General features: G+C 46.8%; 1 protein-coding gene across 5 annotated transcripts; it reads left to right on the top strand.

The window, feature by feature from the left end:
• The first annotated feature begins 642 nt into the window (after window positions 1-642).
• On the top strand, window positions 643-17,298 carry SERPINC1 (serpin family C member 1). 5 transcript variants are annotated; one of them, XM_063627359.1, is made up of 8 exons: window positions 711-734; window positions 1,467-1,568; window positions 3,040-3,402; window positions 6,259-6,474; window positions 7,382-7,519; window positions 11,063-11,453; window positions 13,474-13,538; window positions 17,035-17,211. In XM_063627359.1, exons 1-8 carry the CDS (start codon window positions 711-713, stop codon window positions 17,209-17,211), a joined length of 1,476 nt encoding a protein of 491 aa, XP_063483429.1. The 5 variants fall into 5 exon arrangements, with proteins under 5 accessions (XP_063483431.1, XP_063483432.1, XP_063483430.1 ...); XM_063627361.1 differs by lacking the exon at window positions 1,467-1,568 and having other exon boundaries at window positions 643-751; window positions 3,036-3,402; window positions 7,382-7,498; window positions 17,035-17,298; XM_063627362.1 differs by lacking the exon at window positions 1,467-1,568 and having other exon boundaries at window positions 643-751; window positions 3,036-3,402; window positions 11,120-11,453; window positions 17,035-17,298.
• The last annotated feature ends 79 nt before the right edge of the window (window positions 17,299-17,377 follow it).

Below are 17,377 nucleotides of genomic sequence, written 5' to 3'. Positions count from 1 at the left end.
TCCTCCGGTAGAGTTTTGCTAAGTATTTCGTAGCTGCTCACACCCCTGCTCTTCTGTCCCTGTCCCACCACTTCAGGGCTGCTGGGGAATGGGTCTCTCTGTGGGCCACAGGTGTAACCATTGTGTTTTCCTTGTCTGCGCCAGGGACACCTTGGCGCTCAGATGCCTGAAGGTAGCAGCTTGTCCCTCTTTGCCTCCTCTAATTAGATATTTCTCTCTCTCTCTCCCTCTCTCCATAAAGAAAACTATGAGAGAGGGAATTACAGGTAGAAGGCTAGAAGTTTTTGGACATTAACTATTTCTGTCTTCGGATTTGGTTAACGAGAAACAAAAAATCCTGCAGACAAGTTTCTCCTCAGTCAGGTATTTCCTAACCAAGTTTGAGGGTATGAACATACTCTCCTTTTCCTTTTCTACAAAGCTGAGGAGAAGAGAGAGGGAGCGGCGCAAGAGAGGCGGCTCAGGCTTTCCCCGGGCCTGATTGAACTTTAAAACTTCTCTACTAATTAAACAACACTGGGCTCTACACTTTGCTTAACCCTGGGAACTGGTCATCAGCCTTTGACCTCAGTTCCCCATCCTGACCAGCTCCCTGCCCCACCCTGGCCTCTGGAACCTCTGTGAGATTTAGAGGAAAGAACCAGTTTTCAGACGGATTGCCTCAGACCACACTGTCTCCACTTGCCCAGCCCTGTGGAAGATTAGCGACCATGTATTTCAATGTGATAGGAACCGTAACCTCTGGAAAAAGGTAAGAGGGGTGAGCTTTCCCCTTGCCTGCCCCCACTGGGTTTTCTGACCTCCAAAGGACTCACAGGAATGACCTCCAACACCTTTGAGAAGACCAGGCCCTCTCCCTGGTAGTTACAGTCAAAGACCTGTTTGGAAGACGTCATTTCAAGCGCTCTCCCTCCCACCCCCTACTCTTGGGGTAAGGCCTTTCCTAAGCTACAAGTTGCGTCCCTAGCCTAAGAAACAAGAGGTATGTCATCCCTGGTGTAAAGATGCTGTGCAGGACGTCAGCACTCACGGGATCCAGGGGACGCTCCAAGGGGAATCCCCAGGGCCTGCCATACATCCGGGAAGAGAGCAAATGTTACCCATGAGGACCTCCTCACTACCTTTTTGCTCTTTCTTCCACTCAGATCCACCCCACTCTACCCCCACCCAAATCCCAGTGACCTTTGACTAAAGGGCCGAAACTGCTTCCTTTTCTCACAGTGAGAGTTGTCCCTCCCTCAACGCCACACACACTACCTTCTTCATCTGAGTTGTCACAGGAGGCTAGAAATGGGGTGGTGGCGCAACCGTCTTGGTTTTAATTTGTGCTTCATAGCCCTCCCAGGGTCCTCTCAGCCTCAAGTGGCATTTCCAAATGTAGCTGAAGGACTGAGTGGGCAACCGAAAGCAGTGGAGATGGGAAGACGAATGGCAGGGTCCTCTCCTCTCTCTCTCTGCTTCTTCAGCCTGCCTTCCACATCTCCCTTGGTGCCGCTGCTTCTCTCCGGCTTTGCACCTCTGTTCTTGAAAGGGCTGCAGAACTGGACTCAGACCACGCAAGAAGGCAAGTCCCCCTCAGCTGCCCCAGCTTCCAGCCAGCCCCACGCTTGCCCAGCAGACCACGTCCGTGAATCTGCACTGGGTGCCTGTCTTTCTCTCCCAGGAGAAGATGGGAAGATCCAGTACCCACAGACAGACTCCCTTGTGTACACCCAGGAACCATAAACCAGCTGGAGGCAGCCCCTGCCCCACCCTGTCTTATCTACAAAAAATATTACAAGAGACTTTATCTCTTGATTTGCTTCATCGAGTGTCCCAACTACCTCATTTTTTAAATATGTGAAATTAGCTTCATTTACCTTCATTAAATCCATGTTGGCGACTATTAAAAATTCCAGGCAATAAAAAAGGATGAGAGCCTGAACAAAAAGCAATGGCAATAACTGGTGAAAGAGTAAAAAAACAGAACTGATTGACTCTGGGATGAACTGATTGACTCTGGGGTTTGACTAAATGAGGAGGAGAGAGGGAGGAATCCAGGGTGATGCTCAGGTTTCCGTACGGGATTCACTGAGCCCATTCACATGAGCAGGCATGTGGGGGAGAATTAATTACCAGTTCAGTTTGGTCCTGTTTCCCTAAAGAACTTGTAGGAGTTCCTGGTGGAACTGTCCAGCAAATAGTCAGTCTGGAGCGCAGTGGGCTGGAACTAGAGAGGTGGGAATCTTCAGCACGCAGATATTGCCACTGTTTTTGTTTGTTTGTTTGTTGTTATTGTTTTGAGACACAGTCTCGCTTTGTCGCCCAGGTTGGAGTGCAGTGGCACAATCTCAGCTCACCGCAAACTTCGCCTCCTGGGTTCAAGCGATTCTGCCTCTGCCTCCCTAGTAGCTTGGGACTACAGGTGTGCACCACCACACCCAGCTAATTTTTGTATTTTTAGTAGAGATGGGGTTTCACCATGTTGTCCAGGCTGATCTCGAACACCCAACGTCAAGTGATCTGCACGCCTCAGCCTCCCAAAGTGCTGGGATTACAGGCGTGAGCCACCGTGCCTGGCCAGATATTGCCTTTGCTCCATCCATTTCTTCTTACTTCTCTTGTGTTGCTGAAATCTCTCTGCTGCATCTATCAGAGTCCTTCCCCAAACAGTTTCTGTAGATGGCTCCCCCTACCGCCCTGACTCTTCACTGGGCACTAAAGCCGATTTTTTAGGCATGCACGTTCCATGTCACAAACAGGAAGCTTCTCATTCTTTTTTCTCCCAGCATGGGGAATTGAGCACATAATACTCCAAATAACCATCAGTTGATTCTAATTCCAACATGACCATGTCCAGGCAACTGAACTATCCCCTGGCAAGAAGTCTAGGACTGAAACTGCCCTGGGCCCTTGTACTTGGTTCAAAGGCTTTAACCCTTCTCTTGGTCACACCAGGTGGGCTGGAATCCTCTGCTTTACTGGGGCAACCCTGTGGTGGGCAGTGGGGCTACGGGTCGCAGCCTAGCTTAACTCGGCATTTTGTCTCCTTGCAGGAAGGTTTATCTTTTGTCCTTGCTGCTCATTGGCTTCTGGGACTGTGTGACCTGTCACGGGAGCCCTGTGGACATCTGCACAGCCAAGCCACGGGACATTCCCATGAATCCCATGTGCATTTACCGCTCCCCGGAGAAGAAGGCAACTGAGGATGAGGGCTCAGAACAGAAGATCCCTGAGGCCACCAACCGGCGTGTCTGGGAACTGTCCAAGGCCAATTCCCACTTTGCTACCACTTTCTATCAGCACCTGGCAGATTCCAAGAATGACAATGATAACATTTTCCTGTCACCCCTGAGTATCTCCACGGCTTTTGCTATGACCAAGCTGGGTGCCTGTAATGACACCCTCCAGCAACTGATGGAGGTACGACCCAAAGGTCTTCTGCCCAGCCACCTTGTTAGGAGCACCTTTGGGGCTTCCATAGGTCCAAGTCCAATGACTCCTCAACTGACACTGCAGGCCACTAGAGGCGCTCATTATGCATTACGATTCCCTTTGAATCACTACTGTGTTATAATTCCCTTTGAAAATCATTTTTTAAAAAATTAGCCAAGGAATCTTGGCTATCTACTTTTTAAATCCTGGTTTCCTCTTTTGAGCACCCTAAAATGGGGGAAGGCTTGTATCTTCTTTCAACTTCTCTTTTTAGTAATTCTTTCATCTATATGCTTACTCATTCATTTGATCACTTATTTATTTATTCATTCAGCACTTCCTCTGTGCCAGGCAATGTGTTGTGCCAGTCCCTCCTCTGGTGGAAGAAGAGTAGCTTTACCATCTGGTGACATCAGGCATATGGGCTCTTGTGGAAAAAAATTCTAGGATAGTATTTTTTTTTTTTTGAGATGGAGTCTCGCTCTGTTGCCCAGGCTGGAGTGCAGTGGTGCAGTCTCGGCTCACTCCAACCTCCGCCTCCCAGGTTCAAGCAATTCTCCCACCTCAGCCTCCTGAGTAGATGGGATTACAGGCACACGCCACCACGCCCAGCTAATTTCTATGTTTTTAGTAGAGATGGGGTTTCACCATGTGGCCAGGCTGGTCTCAAACTTTTTTTTTTTTTTGAGACGGAGTCTCGCACTGTCATCCAGGCTGGAGTGCAGTGGCACGATCTCAGCTCACTGCAACCTCCACCTCCCGGGTTCAAGCAATTCTCAGCCTCAGCCTCCCGAGTAGCTGGGATTACAGGCACCCGACACCATGCCTGGCTAATTTTTTTATCTTTAGTAGAGATGGGGTTTCACCATGTTGGCCAGGCTGGCCTTGAACTCCCGACCTCGTGATCCACCTGCCTTGGCCTCCCAAAGTGCTGGGATTATAGGCATGAGCCACCGCGCCCGGCCTCAAACTCTTGACTTCAAGGGATCGGCCCGACTTGGCTTCCCAAAGTGCTGGGATTACAAGCATGAGCCACTGCACTGGGCCTAGGATGGTGTATTGAGACCAGGGGCCCAGGAAAGCCAAGAGAAGCCTCAAGGACGTGAGAGTGTTTTCTGGCTCTGGGAAGTATGGATCATGTCAGCTCAGTGACTTAGTTCCCACCCCCTTCCCCCCACTGCCTTTTGTGGGAGGGAAGTAGGACATGATAAGATGAAATGTCATGGATTGATTGATCACTGTTGGCCTCTGGGGCTATGATAAGTCATGGATGGAAACACTCGATCTTTAATCTATCCTTGGCTTGGCTGCCTGACAGTTTTTCTTCAGGTTGGATCACACTTTGGAAGCAGAGTTCATCAATAGGGAGGCATGAGTCCCTTCAAGATGGTATATGGTGCTTATTTGAAACTTGGACACTAAAGTCTGTGGGTCTTAGGAGGGTTCCTTCTATTCTAGTGGTCAATTTCCATGGAACTTCATCACCTTTGCTCAGGGCTCTGGGGTGAGTTAACCCAAGTCTTCACTCCCTGAGAGAAATTGTGGGTTTAAAAACTTTTAAGAGGCCGGGCGCGGTGACTCACGCTTGTAATCCCAGCACTTTGAGAGGCCGAGGTGGGCGGATCACGAGGTCAGGAGATCGAGACCACGGTGAAACTCCGTCTCTACTAAAAATATTAAAAAATTAGCCGGGCATGGTGGCGGGCGCCTGTAGTCCCAGCTACTCGGAGAGGCTGAGACAGGAGAATGGGCTGAACCCGGGAGGCGGAGCTTGCAGTGAGCCGAGATCGCGCCACTGCACTCCAGCCTGGGGGACAGAGCGAGACTCCGTCTCAAAAAAAAAAAAAAAAAACAAATCCAAAAAACAACTCTTAAGACACGTAATACTGCCTTCTCTGGGCCCTTCAGTCATTTTTGTATACATTGGTACTGGTCTCAAAGCACTTCCATATCCCTCATGTCTCTGTCCCCAAGTAAGATCTTAAATGTAACCCTTCCTGCAAGAAGAACAGAACAGAACAGAACACTGCTTCCAAACCACACATGTTCCTTGGGTCCCCCCCTCTACACAAACGGCATGTGTTGGGAAAGCAGGGTGAGACTGAATCTCTCTGGAGAAAAGGGAAATTCAGCACCAAGCTTTTGATCAAAAGCATAATCCCCCCCCTAAAAAAGTGCCTATTGGAACAAAATCAGGAAAACCAAAGGCAGAGAACAGATAAAACCAAAAGGTCTTTTGTAGCCTGAGGAGAGAGCATGGAAAGGGCAGGAGGGGAACAGCCTCGCCCATTTTGCCTTGGGGATGGTGAAGATGGGCACTGGGGGATTCCAGCTTCAAAGCATGGATGAGTTCTAAGTCCTTTTCAACCCTGAGACTCTTTAATTCTGAGCCTGTTTAATCCCTTGCTGATAGATTCACTCTTCCTTTTTCACCCCTACCATCAATATCCCAGAGCCTCCATGAGCAGCTAGCCCCAGTAGATGCCACAAAAGTGTTTGTTACAAGAAGGACGCTGTCCTGATTCTCTTCTCTGTCCAGAATCACCAAGAGGGCTTTTCCCATTCCAGCAAGAAAACATCTGTGTGTTGATCTAGAGCCCTTTAGAGACTTTAGGTGGCGACCTAGTCTCTCTTTTTCCCTTTATCCTTCCTACCCTTCATTCTTCTTTTATCCTTTTATTCATCAGAACACAAGAGGTGAGCATTTATGCTGTCCCAGGTACTGTGCTTGAAGGAATTCACAACTGAGGTGGCTGTTAGTCAGGGACTGACCAGCATGTGCTCACCACCCATGTTAGCTAGGCTGCCCACCAAACCCACCACCATTTTTTTTGACTTCTATAGGTATTTAAATTTGACACCATATCTGAGAAAACATCTGATCAGATCCACTTCTTCTTTGCCAAACTGAACTGCCGACTCTATCGAAAAGCCAACAAATCCTCCAAGTTAGTATCAGCCAATCGCCTTTTTGGAGACAAATCCCTTACCTTCAATGAGACCTACCAGGACATCAGTGAGTTGGTATATGGAGCCAAGCTCCAGCCCCTGGACTTCAAGGTGAGTTGCAGATGTTACCCCTGACCTCTGAGTTCTTCCTCTCCACTCAGAGATTGAGGAGGTGGAGAAACGGCATCCAAATTCACACTGCTTTGCTGCTGAAGATTGCTGGAGGGCTGACTACAAGTCAGAACCCCTGGAATAGTTATTCTTACTTGAAACCTGAGAAATCAATGGTATCCATGCTTAGATTGTAGTGACTGCCCAGAAAACGTGAATAAATAATCAATTCTTCATTCCATCCACCAACTTCAAATGTATACCAAAGAGTGTTTTGAAGATGCCAGTCCTACAAGATATCTTACTTAATTTGAACAGTTACCATGGTCAAATAAAGTTGGTACATGATGCATGTTATATTCTCCTCTTGGAGATTCATGAAGCATATGGGCCTATGAAGGTTCTGAGAAACTCTGAAACAAAGAAATCTGTTGGCTTTATTCAATCAGCATTCCTCAAATGTATTTGACTGCATGGGCATTTCTCTCCTCCATATAACCTGCCAACCCCGTATAACCTGCTAACCCCATATAACCTGCAATCACTCATTGCTCCCCCTGGAACATGCCTTGGAAATTTTACTTCTGTGAGTTAAGATTTTCCAAAGTCAGAGAAAATAATATTTTATCTTCTTTTTCCCAGACTATTTTTGCCTTCCTTCTTTTCATTTATTTCTTCCTATTTCTTTTTGTTCTTTTTCTTCTGATAATATTTATCAACTACAGGAAAGATTCATGGAACTATATTAGATATGTGAGGCTTCCCCAATTTGGGTTAGAGCGATGGCTTCTTAATCAAATGGCGGGAAAGGGCAGAGGGATGGTGAGAAAAATAAAATGCTGCCTGGGAAAATGGAGAAGCCAGTTGAATAGCACAGGTGCGTAGGTTTATTTTCTGTTCTCCTCAGGAAAATGCAGAGCAATCCAGAGCGGCCATCAACAAATGGGTGTCCAATAAGACGGAAGGCCGAATCACCGACGTCATTCCCCCGGAAGCCATCAACGAGCTCACTGTTCTGGTGCTGGTTAACACCATTTACTTCAAGGTACTCAGAATGGCCCTGGAGAGACCCCACGGACTTCCTCTTGCTCTTCAGCTTACCTTTTTTTTTTTTTTTTTTTTTTTAAATGGTGAGACCGAAGCCCTGAGAGGGCAAATGGACTGCCTAAAGCTACACGGGCACAGGTCAGCAGGGCAGGTCAATTTTTTTTTTTTTTTTTGACAGAGTCTCGCTCTGTTGCCCAGGCTGGAGTGCAGTGGCGCCATCTCGGCTCACTGCAAGCTTCACCTCCTGGGTTCACGCCATACTCCTGCCTCAGCCTCCCGAGTAGCTGGGACTACAGGCGCCCGCCACCATGCCCAGCTAATTTTTTGTATTTTTAGTAGAGACAGGGTTTCACCGTGTTAGCCAGGATGGTCTTGATCTCCTGACCTCGTGATCCACCCACTTCGGCCTCCCAAAGTGCTGGGATTACAGGCGTGAGCCACCATGCCCGGCCAGCAGGTCAATCTAAATGGACAAAAAAAGCCTAAGGGCTACAGGAACAGATTCCGACAGTAGAAGGCAGAGCTGAATCAACTTCTCCAAAGGTCCTGCTTCTGCCTCCTTGTCCCTGCCCTATTTCCTTCTCGCCTCCATTTATTTTATTTTATTTTATTTTTAAATATGGAATCCCATTCTGTCACCCAGGCTGGAGTGCAGTGGCACAATCACAGCTCACTGCAGCCTTGACCTCCCAGCGATCCCAACGATCCTCCCACCTTGGCATCTCAAGTAGCTGGGACTACAGGTGCATGCCACCATACCAGATGAATTTTTTTATTTTTTTGTATGCCACAGCCCAGGCTGGTCTTGAACTCGTGGGCTCAAGCAATCTTTCTGCCTTGACCTCCCAAAGTGCTGGGATTACAGGCATGAACCACCACATGCGGCCAGCTTATCCTCTTTAACACTACTGGGCATGTGTAGGTAGATCCTTTCTGAGAAATGGTCCATGCACGGTCTGGGCAGACAAAACATTTGCTGAGAGCCCAAAACCGTTTGAACCATGGCTGCTGGGCTACCATCCAGGGAGGTGTGGTAGTGTCCCCAGGCTGATGGCAGAGTGGGCACACAAACAAACCCATCACGTCCCACTGCAAGGTGTGCGCAGTGACAAACTCTCATATATATGTGATTCTGCTGTCCAGTTAACTCCATTTTGGAATCTGGAACGAAATGACAGAGTCAATGTGTTCACAATCTTTAGTGCTGCGATTTTTTTCCCATCACCTGGAGCAGCTTCTACAATGACTCAAAGTTCCCTTTGCCTAAATCTTATTTTCTAAAATTTATTTTTATATATTTTATTTTTTGTATGTTTGCTGGTTTTTTGTTTTGAGACAGAGTCTTGCTCTTTTTGCCCAAGCTGGAGTGCAATGGTGCAATCGGCTCACTGCAACCTCCACCTCCCAGGTTCAAGCAATTCTCCTGAGTCAGCCTCCCAAGTAGCTGGGATTACAGGTGCCCACCACCACGCCTGGATAATTTTGGTATTTTCAGTGGAGATGGGGTTTCACCATGTTGGCCAGGCTGGTCTCGAACTCCTGACCTCAGATGATCTGCCTGCCTCGGCCTCCCAAGGTGCTGGGATTATAGGCATGAGCCACTGCACCTGGCCTATTTTATCTTTTTTAAAAATGTTTTCTTTCCTGTAAAGTCCAGTTTTAGCTTAAATCTTCTGCGCTTCTAGGTGACAGGCTCACCTCAGACTTAGCGGAGGTGCTATTATTTACCGATGCAGAAGGCCTTGTTTTCCTCAGGGTAGTGTTCTGAAGACTCTGTCAACTTGATTACATTTGGGAAGGAAAAGGAAGAGGGGAGTGGGAATAAGCAGACTGCTGACACTCAGGGGGCCACCAGTTTAAGGCAGGTAGAATTGTGGCATATTTTGCCCATCCTGGGATGTGCCTCCAGGTACATTCTTCCCTCCCACAGGGCCCAGGGGATTAGCCAGTCGCTGCTGCTGTCAGTCGCTCTGTCTCTTATGTTTTCCCCTCCCCAAGTATAGAGCAGACTGTATTTCCACCATATGTATTTGCCCTTTATAGTTTGCAGAACAATTTGCCATTTATTAGCCCTCTTGATCCTCACAACATCACAAGTGAAACCTGGGCCACTCAGACAGATTACTTAATTTTAAATCCCGACTCTTCCATTTCTGACTGCGTGAACTTGGATGAGTTACCCGAGATCTTTCTATGCTCCAATTTCTGCACCTATAATGTGGTAATAATGATACATCTACCACATAGGGATACTGAGGTAGTTACTGCATGTAAATAAGGTGTAAATACATGAGAAATGCTTAGAAAATTGCCTGGCACACAGTAAGCATTCTGTAAATATTAGCTATCACCAGCTCCTAGTTTTACAGATGAGAAATCACCACTCAGAAGAGTTAAATGGGCCAGGCATGATGACTCACACCTGTGATCCCAGCACTTTGGGAAACTGAGGCAGGAGGATCACTCAAGCACAGAAGCTCAAGACCAGCCTGGGCAGCACAGGGAGATCCCGTCTTTACAAAAAATAAAAAAGTTAGCTGGGCATGGTGGCACACACCTGTAGTCCTAGCCACCTGGGAGGCTGAGGTGGAAGGATAGTTTGAGCCTGGGAGGTTGAGGCTGCAGTGAGCCATGAGCTTGCCTCTGCATCACTCCAACATGGGACACAGAGTGAGACCCTGTCCCCCCCACCCAAAAAAGAAGAAGAGTTAAGTGGCTTGTCCCCAAATTAAAGAGCTAGAAAGTGATAAAGAATGGTAATTTTGAAAAGTGTGTCTTCTATCTCAGGGTCCCTCCCAGTTTGAAGAGGAAGTCAGTCAAGACTCATCCTCTGCCTGTTATCTGTGTCTGTGTCTGGCAGAGCCCAGGACCTTGGAGGTTGGCCCTGAGAAAAGAGGTTGGTGGGGCCAGGCTCAGTGGTTCACGCCTGTAATCCCAGCATTTTGGGAGGCCTAGGCAGGTGGATCACCTGAGGTCAGGAGTTCGTGACCAGCCTGGCCAACATGGCGAAATCCCGTCTCTACTAAAAATACAAAAAGTTAGCCGGGCGTGGTGGCGGGTGCCTGTAATCCCAGCAACTTGGGAGGCTGAGACAGGAGATTTGCTTGAACCCTGAGGTGGAGGTTGCAGTGAGCCGAGATTGTGCCATTGCACTCTAGCCTGGGCAACAAGAGCAAAACTCTGTCTCAAAAAAAAAAAAAGTTGGTGGAAGGCAGACAGCACAAAGCAATTAGATTTAAACTCAAGAAGAGACTTGCAGAGAGGCTTCTAGATTGTTCTTGGTTTTGGTTTTTATTTTTATGATTATAAAAGCAAATACTCACAGCTGAAAATCTGGGGAAATACAGAAAAGTACACAGAGAAAAACCTACTCATAATTCCATCATTCTGACACAGTCATTATTAACCTTTTTGTGCATATCCCGCCAGTCTTTTTTCCGAATAATTATATATTAATGTAACACTATAATATGGATATGTCTTGTGTCAATAACTATCCTCCTATGAATGTTTGTGTTCTTACTTTTTGATTCTCTTCCAGGGCCTGTGGAAGTCAAAGTTCAGCCCTGAGAACACAAGGAAGGAACTGTTTTACAAGGCTGATGGAGAGTCGTGTTCAGCATCTATGATGTACCAGGAAGGCAAGTTCCATTATCGGCGCGTGGCTGAAGGCACCCAGGTGCTTGAGTTGCCCTTCAAAGGTGATGACATCACCATGGTCCTCATCTTGCCCAAGCCTGAGAAGAGCCTGGCCAAGGTGGAGAAGGAACTCACCCCAGAGGTGCTGCAGGAGTGGCTGGATGAGTTGGAGGAGATGATGCTGGTGGTCCACATGCCCCGCTTCCGCATTGAGGACAGCTTCAGTTTGAAGGAACAGCTGCAAGACATGGGCCTTGTCGATCTGTTCAGCCCTGAAAAGTCCAAACTCCCAGGTTTGTCTAGGAAGGAGTTTCCTCCCTTCTCTACTCGCAAGGTAGTCTGACCAAAAGTGGAAGAGTTGGAGAAAGAATGGAAAGGGGCAACAAGTCAGGACTCCTGGATACTGATCCTAGTTTCTACTGCTAACTTGTGGAGATCTCTTTTCCTTTTGAGGCCTCAGTTTCCTCTTCTGTAAAAGGGAAGTTTGTTCTTGGATCTCCATGGGCCCAGCCAGCATTGGTGCCCTGTGAATCTGTATCAGGTAGAGGAGACGGGACCAGGTGGAGAGGAATTTGAAGGGGCATTGGAATTCAGAGCAAAGAGACAGATATTAAGAGCTGGGGAAATTTGGTTCCCATTACACAGGCCTCACTGACATTTGTTATTATTATTATTATTATTATTATTTGAGACAGAGTCTTACTCTGTTGCCCAGGCTTGAGTGCAGTGGTGCGATCTTGGCTCACTGCAACCTCTGCCTCCTGGGTTCAAGCGATTCTTATGCCTCAGCCTCCTGAGTAGCTGGGATTACAGGCACGCGCCACCACACCTGGTTAATTTCTGTATTCTTAGTAGAGACGGGGTTTCACCATGTTGGCCAGGATGGTCTTGAACTCTTGACCTTGTGATCTGCCTGCCTTGGCTTCCCAAAGTGCTGGGATTACAGGCGTGAGCCACCGCACCTGGCGCATTAAAATATCTTTTAAAGAAGTTGGCTGGCCAGGATGGCTCATGCCTGTAATACCAGCACTTTGGGAGGCTGAGGTGGGAGGATTGTCTAAGCCCATGAGTTCGAGACCAGCCTGGACAACATAGTGAGATGGTCTCTACAAAAAAATAAAAAAAATTAGCCAGGCATGGTGATGCACACCTGTAGTCCTAGCTTCTTGGGAGGCGGAGCTGGGAGGATTGCCTGAGTCCGGGAGGTCAATGCTGTAGTGTACTGTGATCACACCACTGCATTCCAGCCTGAGTGAGCAACAGAGTGAGGCCCTATCACTAAATAAATAAATAAATAATAAAATAAGTTTACGATGTTAAGTAATTAGATTTATCTTTATTGGGGTTTTTTTTTTTTTTTCTGAGATGAAGTCTCGCTGTTGTCCCCCAGGCTGGAGTGCAGTGGTGCAATCTCGGCTCACTGCAACCTCCACCTCCCAGATTCAAGCGATTCTCCTGCCTCAGCCTCCCAAGGAGCTGGGATTATAGGCGCCTGCCACCACGCCCGGCTAATTTTTGTATTTTTAGTAGAAATGGGGTTTCACTATGTTGGCCAGGCTGGTCTTGAACTCCTGACCTCAGGCGATCTACCTGCCTCGGCCTCCCAAAGTGCTGGGATTACAGGCATGAGCCACTGCACTATTGGGCTGTCTTTAAGCTAGTTTTGAAAACTAAAAATGTTGCCAGACTGGAAAGAAAGATGTTCCCTCTGGATGGAGCGAGTTTTTTCTGTAAGAACAGAGTCTTGCCCTTTCTCTCTCCCACAAAAAGCTGAAGCCTGAGAATGAATTATCAGGAGCCACGCTGAACAAGCCCAAAGTACTTTATTATTATTATTATTATTTTTGAGATGCAGTTTTGCTCTTGTTGTCCAGGCTGGAGTGCAGTGGTGTGATCTTGGCTCACTGCAACCTCCGCCTCCCGAGTTCAAGCAATTCCCCTGCCTCAGTCTCCCAAGTAGCTGGGATTACAGGCATGTGCCACCACACCTGGCTAATTTTTGTATTTTCACGGTAGAGACAGGGTTTCACCATATTAGTCAGAGTGTCTCCAACTCCTGACCTCAGGTGATCTGTACGCCTTGGCCTCCCGAAGTGCTGGGATTACACGTGTGAGCCACTGCACCCGGCCCCCAAAGTACTTTATTATTTTTAACACATATTCATTGTGAGAGTATGATTAGGTGAAGATTTAGGACTTCTTCTTATGTTTCAAAAAGGCCCAAAGGATCTCTTAATTCAAACTGAATTCCCATCTGTGGGTTGAAGCCAACTTTCTCCCATCTCACAAAGCCTTCTCCGGTCTTCCTTCCAGGTATTATTGCAGAAGGCCGGGATGACCTCTATGTCTCAGATGCATTCCATAAGGCATTTCTTGAGGTGAGTACACCTTCCCCACTCTCTTCCTATGCTACTTTTCTGCCACTTTATTATTCAGTATTTCATGTGATTGCTAACTCTGGAGTTCTTGCTCCACTAGCTCTTAGGGTACAGACAGGAGATGCATGAACAACAGGAACACATGTGGAAAAGGCCTGTTGCCAGTGTTAAGGCATGCAAAAGGCCTCCACAAGGCCTGCTATAATACAGCCCTCCCTGAAACCCTCATGGTGTGATTGTTTTGCCTTCCCTACCACTACCTCTTCTGCAGCAGGTCAAGCGGGAACACAAACATTTAGGGAGCGTGATACAGGAAAAGAAGCCAGCAAAGGCCATCAAGAAGAAATTTACAGCATGAGGAGAACCAGAAGAGTATGGGGTCGCAGAAACCCAGGGAGAATTTTTTTTTTTTTTTTTTTTTTTTGAGACAGAGCTTTGTTCGCTTTTGTTGCCCAGGCTGGAGTGCAATGGTGCGACAGCTCACTACAACTTCTGCCTCCCACGTTCAAGCGAATCTCCTGCCTCAGCCTCCTGGGTAGCTGGGATGACAGGCATGTGCCACCACGCCCGGCTAATTTTTGTATTTTTAGTAGAGACAGGGTTTCTCCATGTTGGTCAGGCAGATCTTGAACTCCCAATCTCAGGTGATCCACCCTCCTTGGCACCCCCAAAGTGCTGGGATTACAGGCATGAGCCACTGCACCTGGCCAACCCAGGGAGAAGTTTTAAGAAAATGGATAGCATCAAGTAAGAAGACTCCTGGGCTGGGCATGGTGGTTCACACCTGTAACCCCAGCACCTTGGGAGGCTGAGATGGAAGGATCACGTGAGCCCAGGAGTTTGCAACCAGCCTGAGCAACACAGTAAGACCCTGTCTCTACCAAAAAAATCTTAAAAAAAAAAAAGTTTGGAGACTGCCCATAGCTTACCTTTCCCTGAGGACAGAATAGTGTGGCCACATGCCTAATTGTAATGGATAATGAGCAAATGGAAGGTAAGAAAGGGAAGCTGGTGAGTGTGCATCAGTGTCTTAAAGTGTGCTCCAGACAACAAGAGCACTAGACTACACTGGAGGAAACAAAAAGGTGGTCAAATAAATGCATATCCTCTCATGGGAGATGAACAGTACACACTGGCATGCTGAGGTCTGAGAAGTCCCACAGTAAAGAAAATGGTTGAATATCACTTAACCTAGTGTTCCCCCAACTGAGGTGTGCATGGAACCCCGTGTTAGAGTAATAGCTGTGTACAGCATGTGGAACTTCTGGTTCTTAAGTAAACACAAAACTATGGACCAACAGCAGTAGTTATCTGGGGAGCTTTATCTTTGGAGATTCTGGGATGGGCCCTGAGAATCTGTGTATGTACTAAACTCCTCAGAGGATTCTTATGCACAATGAGATTTGGGAACCACTGGTATAGATTATTTTTTGCGGGAGCCAGGCTGTGAGGGAAAGGAGATTGGACAATGGTAGAGAAGTTCCTAGAATTGAAGAAATCGAAAAGAATGAAGGTTGTAGTCAAAGAGAAAGCTTTCAGAGAATGGTGCTAAGTAAATATAGATCCAGGGATCAAACTCAGAGGAAAGTGGAATTTTAACAGGAGTGAGGAAATGTGATAGCTTGAAAGAACACAAGGTTATAGTCTGAGAAAAGGATGCTATTAATATAATTTCAAAGGTAGAGTAGTTCTAAGATGGCAAGTCCAAGGTGGAGAGCAGTTCTGAGATGGCAAGTCCAAAGTGTAGCCATGGACAGGTTTGCTTAAGTGGAATGAAGGTAATGCTCATTAGGTTTGATGAGATGGAAGAAATGGGAGACTAGGGTGTTGAATGGGTCTCCTAATGAGATTTTTTTTTTTTTTTTATTGAAATGGAGTCTTGATCTGTTGCCTAGGCTTGAGTGCAGTGGCATGATCTCAGTTCACTGCAACCTCTGCCTCCTGGGTTCAAGCGATCCTCTCACCTCAGCCTCCCAAGTAGCTGGGACTACAGGTGCCCACCACCACGCCCGACTAAGCTTTTGTATCTTTAGTAGAGACGGGGTTTCACCATGTTGGCCAGGCTGGTCTCAAACTCCTGACCTCAAGTGATCCACCCGACTCGGCCTCCCAAAGTGCTGAGATTACAGGCATGAGCCACCGTGCCCGGCCTACTGATATGTTTTAATTGCCTCAAATGATAGCAGGAGTTGGAGTGGACAGAAAGGCTAAGTACAAAAATCATCAGTGTGGGGATATAATCTATAGGACAATGAATGTCAATGACCTTTAAGACAATAGCAAGAGTAGAGGTATTGAGGTCAGAACAAGGGATTTTACAAGAGTGCTGTATTAATGGTTTTGGAAGTTAAGATGACACTGCTCACACCCTCTTTCACATGGATTTTTGGAAGAAAGAATACTTAGGCAGACTGCAAGGGAAATTGAGTCCTCAGGGTTTTAACTGTCATTGAATATCCTCTTGTAAGGACTCCAATTAGAAGTGGTCAACTCAGACCTCCTTGAGGGGTCTGAGTTACTGCTAGGAAGAAGCAGAGGTCTGGATTCATTTTATCCACCTGAGCCCAGTACACAATGATGTAAGATTTTTCCATGGTTCTTACAACAAAGCTGTTTTCTTTGAAAACCCTGGGAATCCTTAATAAACAGGACCCCAACTAATGGTAGATCTGAGAAGCCATTAAAAACCAGAATCTGATTTGAATAAAAGGATTCTGGTCATGCAAACACTCTAGTCTGCTAATAAATTTAGTGCTGGCATGAGCATGAAATAGGTAATATGGGGAGATAGCGGGTAAGGAAGGGGAAGGAAGAGTGAGAAGGAAGGAGAAGACATCATCAACCAGCTCCACAAAACCCAGGGAGCCGGTTAATCATGTGCTTTCATTAAGAGCAGAAACAGAGTTTTAGTGATATTCTGGGTCCGGGGGCAAAATTTTCTGAAGGTGTTTCCCTAGACCTGCTTATCGGCCATGTTCAAATACCATTGTTTCAGTCTATTACTCCAAGAAAATGGCATCTCGTCCAGCCAGAGAACCCACCTCTTTTCACAGGCCCTAGCTCCTGAGTGGCTCTTTGGAGTAGCTGTATCTTGGATCTTGATGCTCCGAGAGTGAAACTGTTTCAACTATGGAGTTCAGATCTTGAGCCAAAAATCTTTCAGCGGCTGGCACAAAAAAAAATCTGCTGTAAAACCATTTACAGTGGTACCAGCCAGAAATGTGATAACCTGTGTACATTCAGATTTCTGGGTTACCTGAATGGAACTCTTACACTTATTACCTAGCACAAGGCTTGGACAAACACAAGTACCTTACATTCTCTGCATGAAAGAATGAGTAGAAGTAGGATTCTGGAGGGAATCCAACCTGACCCAAATGTACTTTTTACTGGAAAACAAAAGCATTTGAGGAATTGCTGTGTCTGTGGATGATTTACCTGCCAATAATGAACGGCAGAGTGGCTAATGTAGTTTTATTTCCCATGTGACCTGCAGGTAAATGAAGAAGGCAGTGAAGCAGCTGCAAGTACCGCTGTTGTGATTGCTGGCCGTTCGCTAAACCCCAACAGGGTGACTTTCAAGGCCAACAGGCCTTTCCTGGTTTTTATAAGAGAAGTTCCTCTGAACACTATTATCTTCATGGGCAGAGTAGCCAACCCTTGTGTTAAGTAAAATGTTCTTATTCTTTGCACCTCTTCCTACTTTGGTTTGTGAATAGAAGTAAAAATAAATACAACTACTTCCATCTCACATTATAAATGGACTCTGCATTTGAAATGAAGACAAGGAAAGGGGAAACATGCTATTGGGGCATTTGGTAAAATGATGCCTTCAAGTT

This window comes from Symphalangus syndactylus, chromosome 12 (assembly GCF_028878055.3).
Source record: "Symphalangus syndactylus isolate Jambi chromosome 12, NHGRI_mSymSyn1-v2.1_pri, whole genome shotgun sequence".
Classification (NCBI taxonomy): domain Eukaryota; kingdom Metazoa; phylum Chordata; class Mammalia; order Primates; family Hylobatidae; genus Symphalangus; species Symphalangus syndactylus.
The sequence above is the reverse complement of the archived record's forward strand: the minus strand, read 5'-3'. Positions and strand labels throughout refer to the sequence as shown.

Coding starts and splice junctions, on each gene's coding strand:
- SERPINC1 (XM_063627359.1), top strand. CDS start 711: ATGTATTTCAATGTGATAGGAACC. Junction 7,520..11,062: donor TTAACACCATTTACTTCAAG/GTACTCAGAATG, acceptor ATTCTCTTCCAG/GGCCTGTGGAAGTCAAAGTT. Junction 13,539..17,034: donor TCCATAAGGCATTTCTTGAG/GTGAGTACACCT, acceptor TGTGACCTGCAG/GTAAATGAAGAAGGCAGTGA.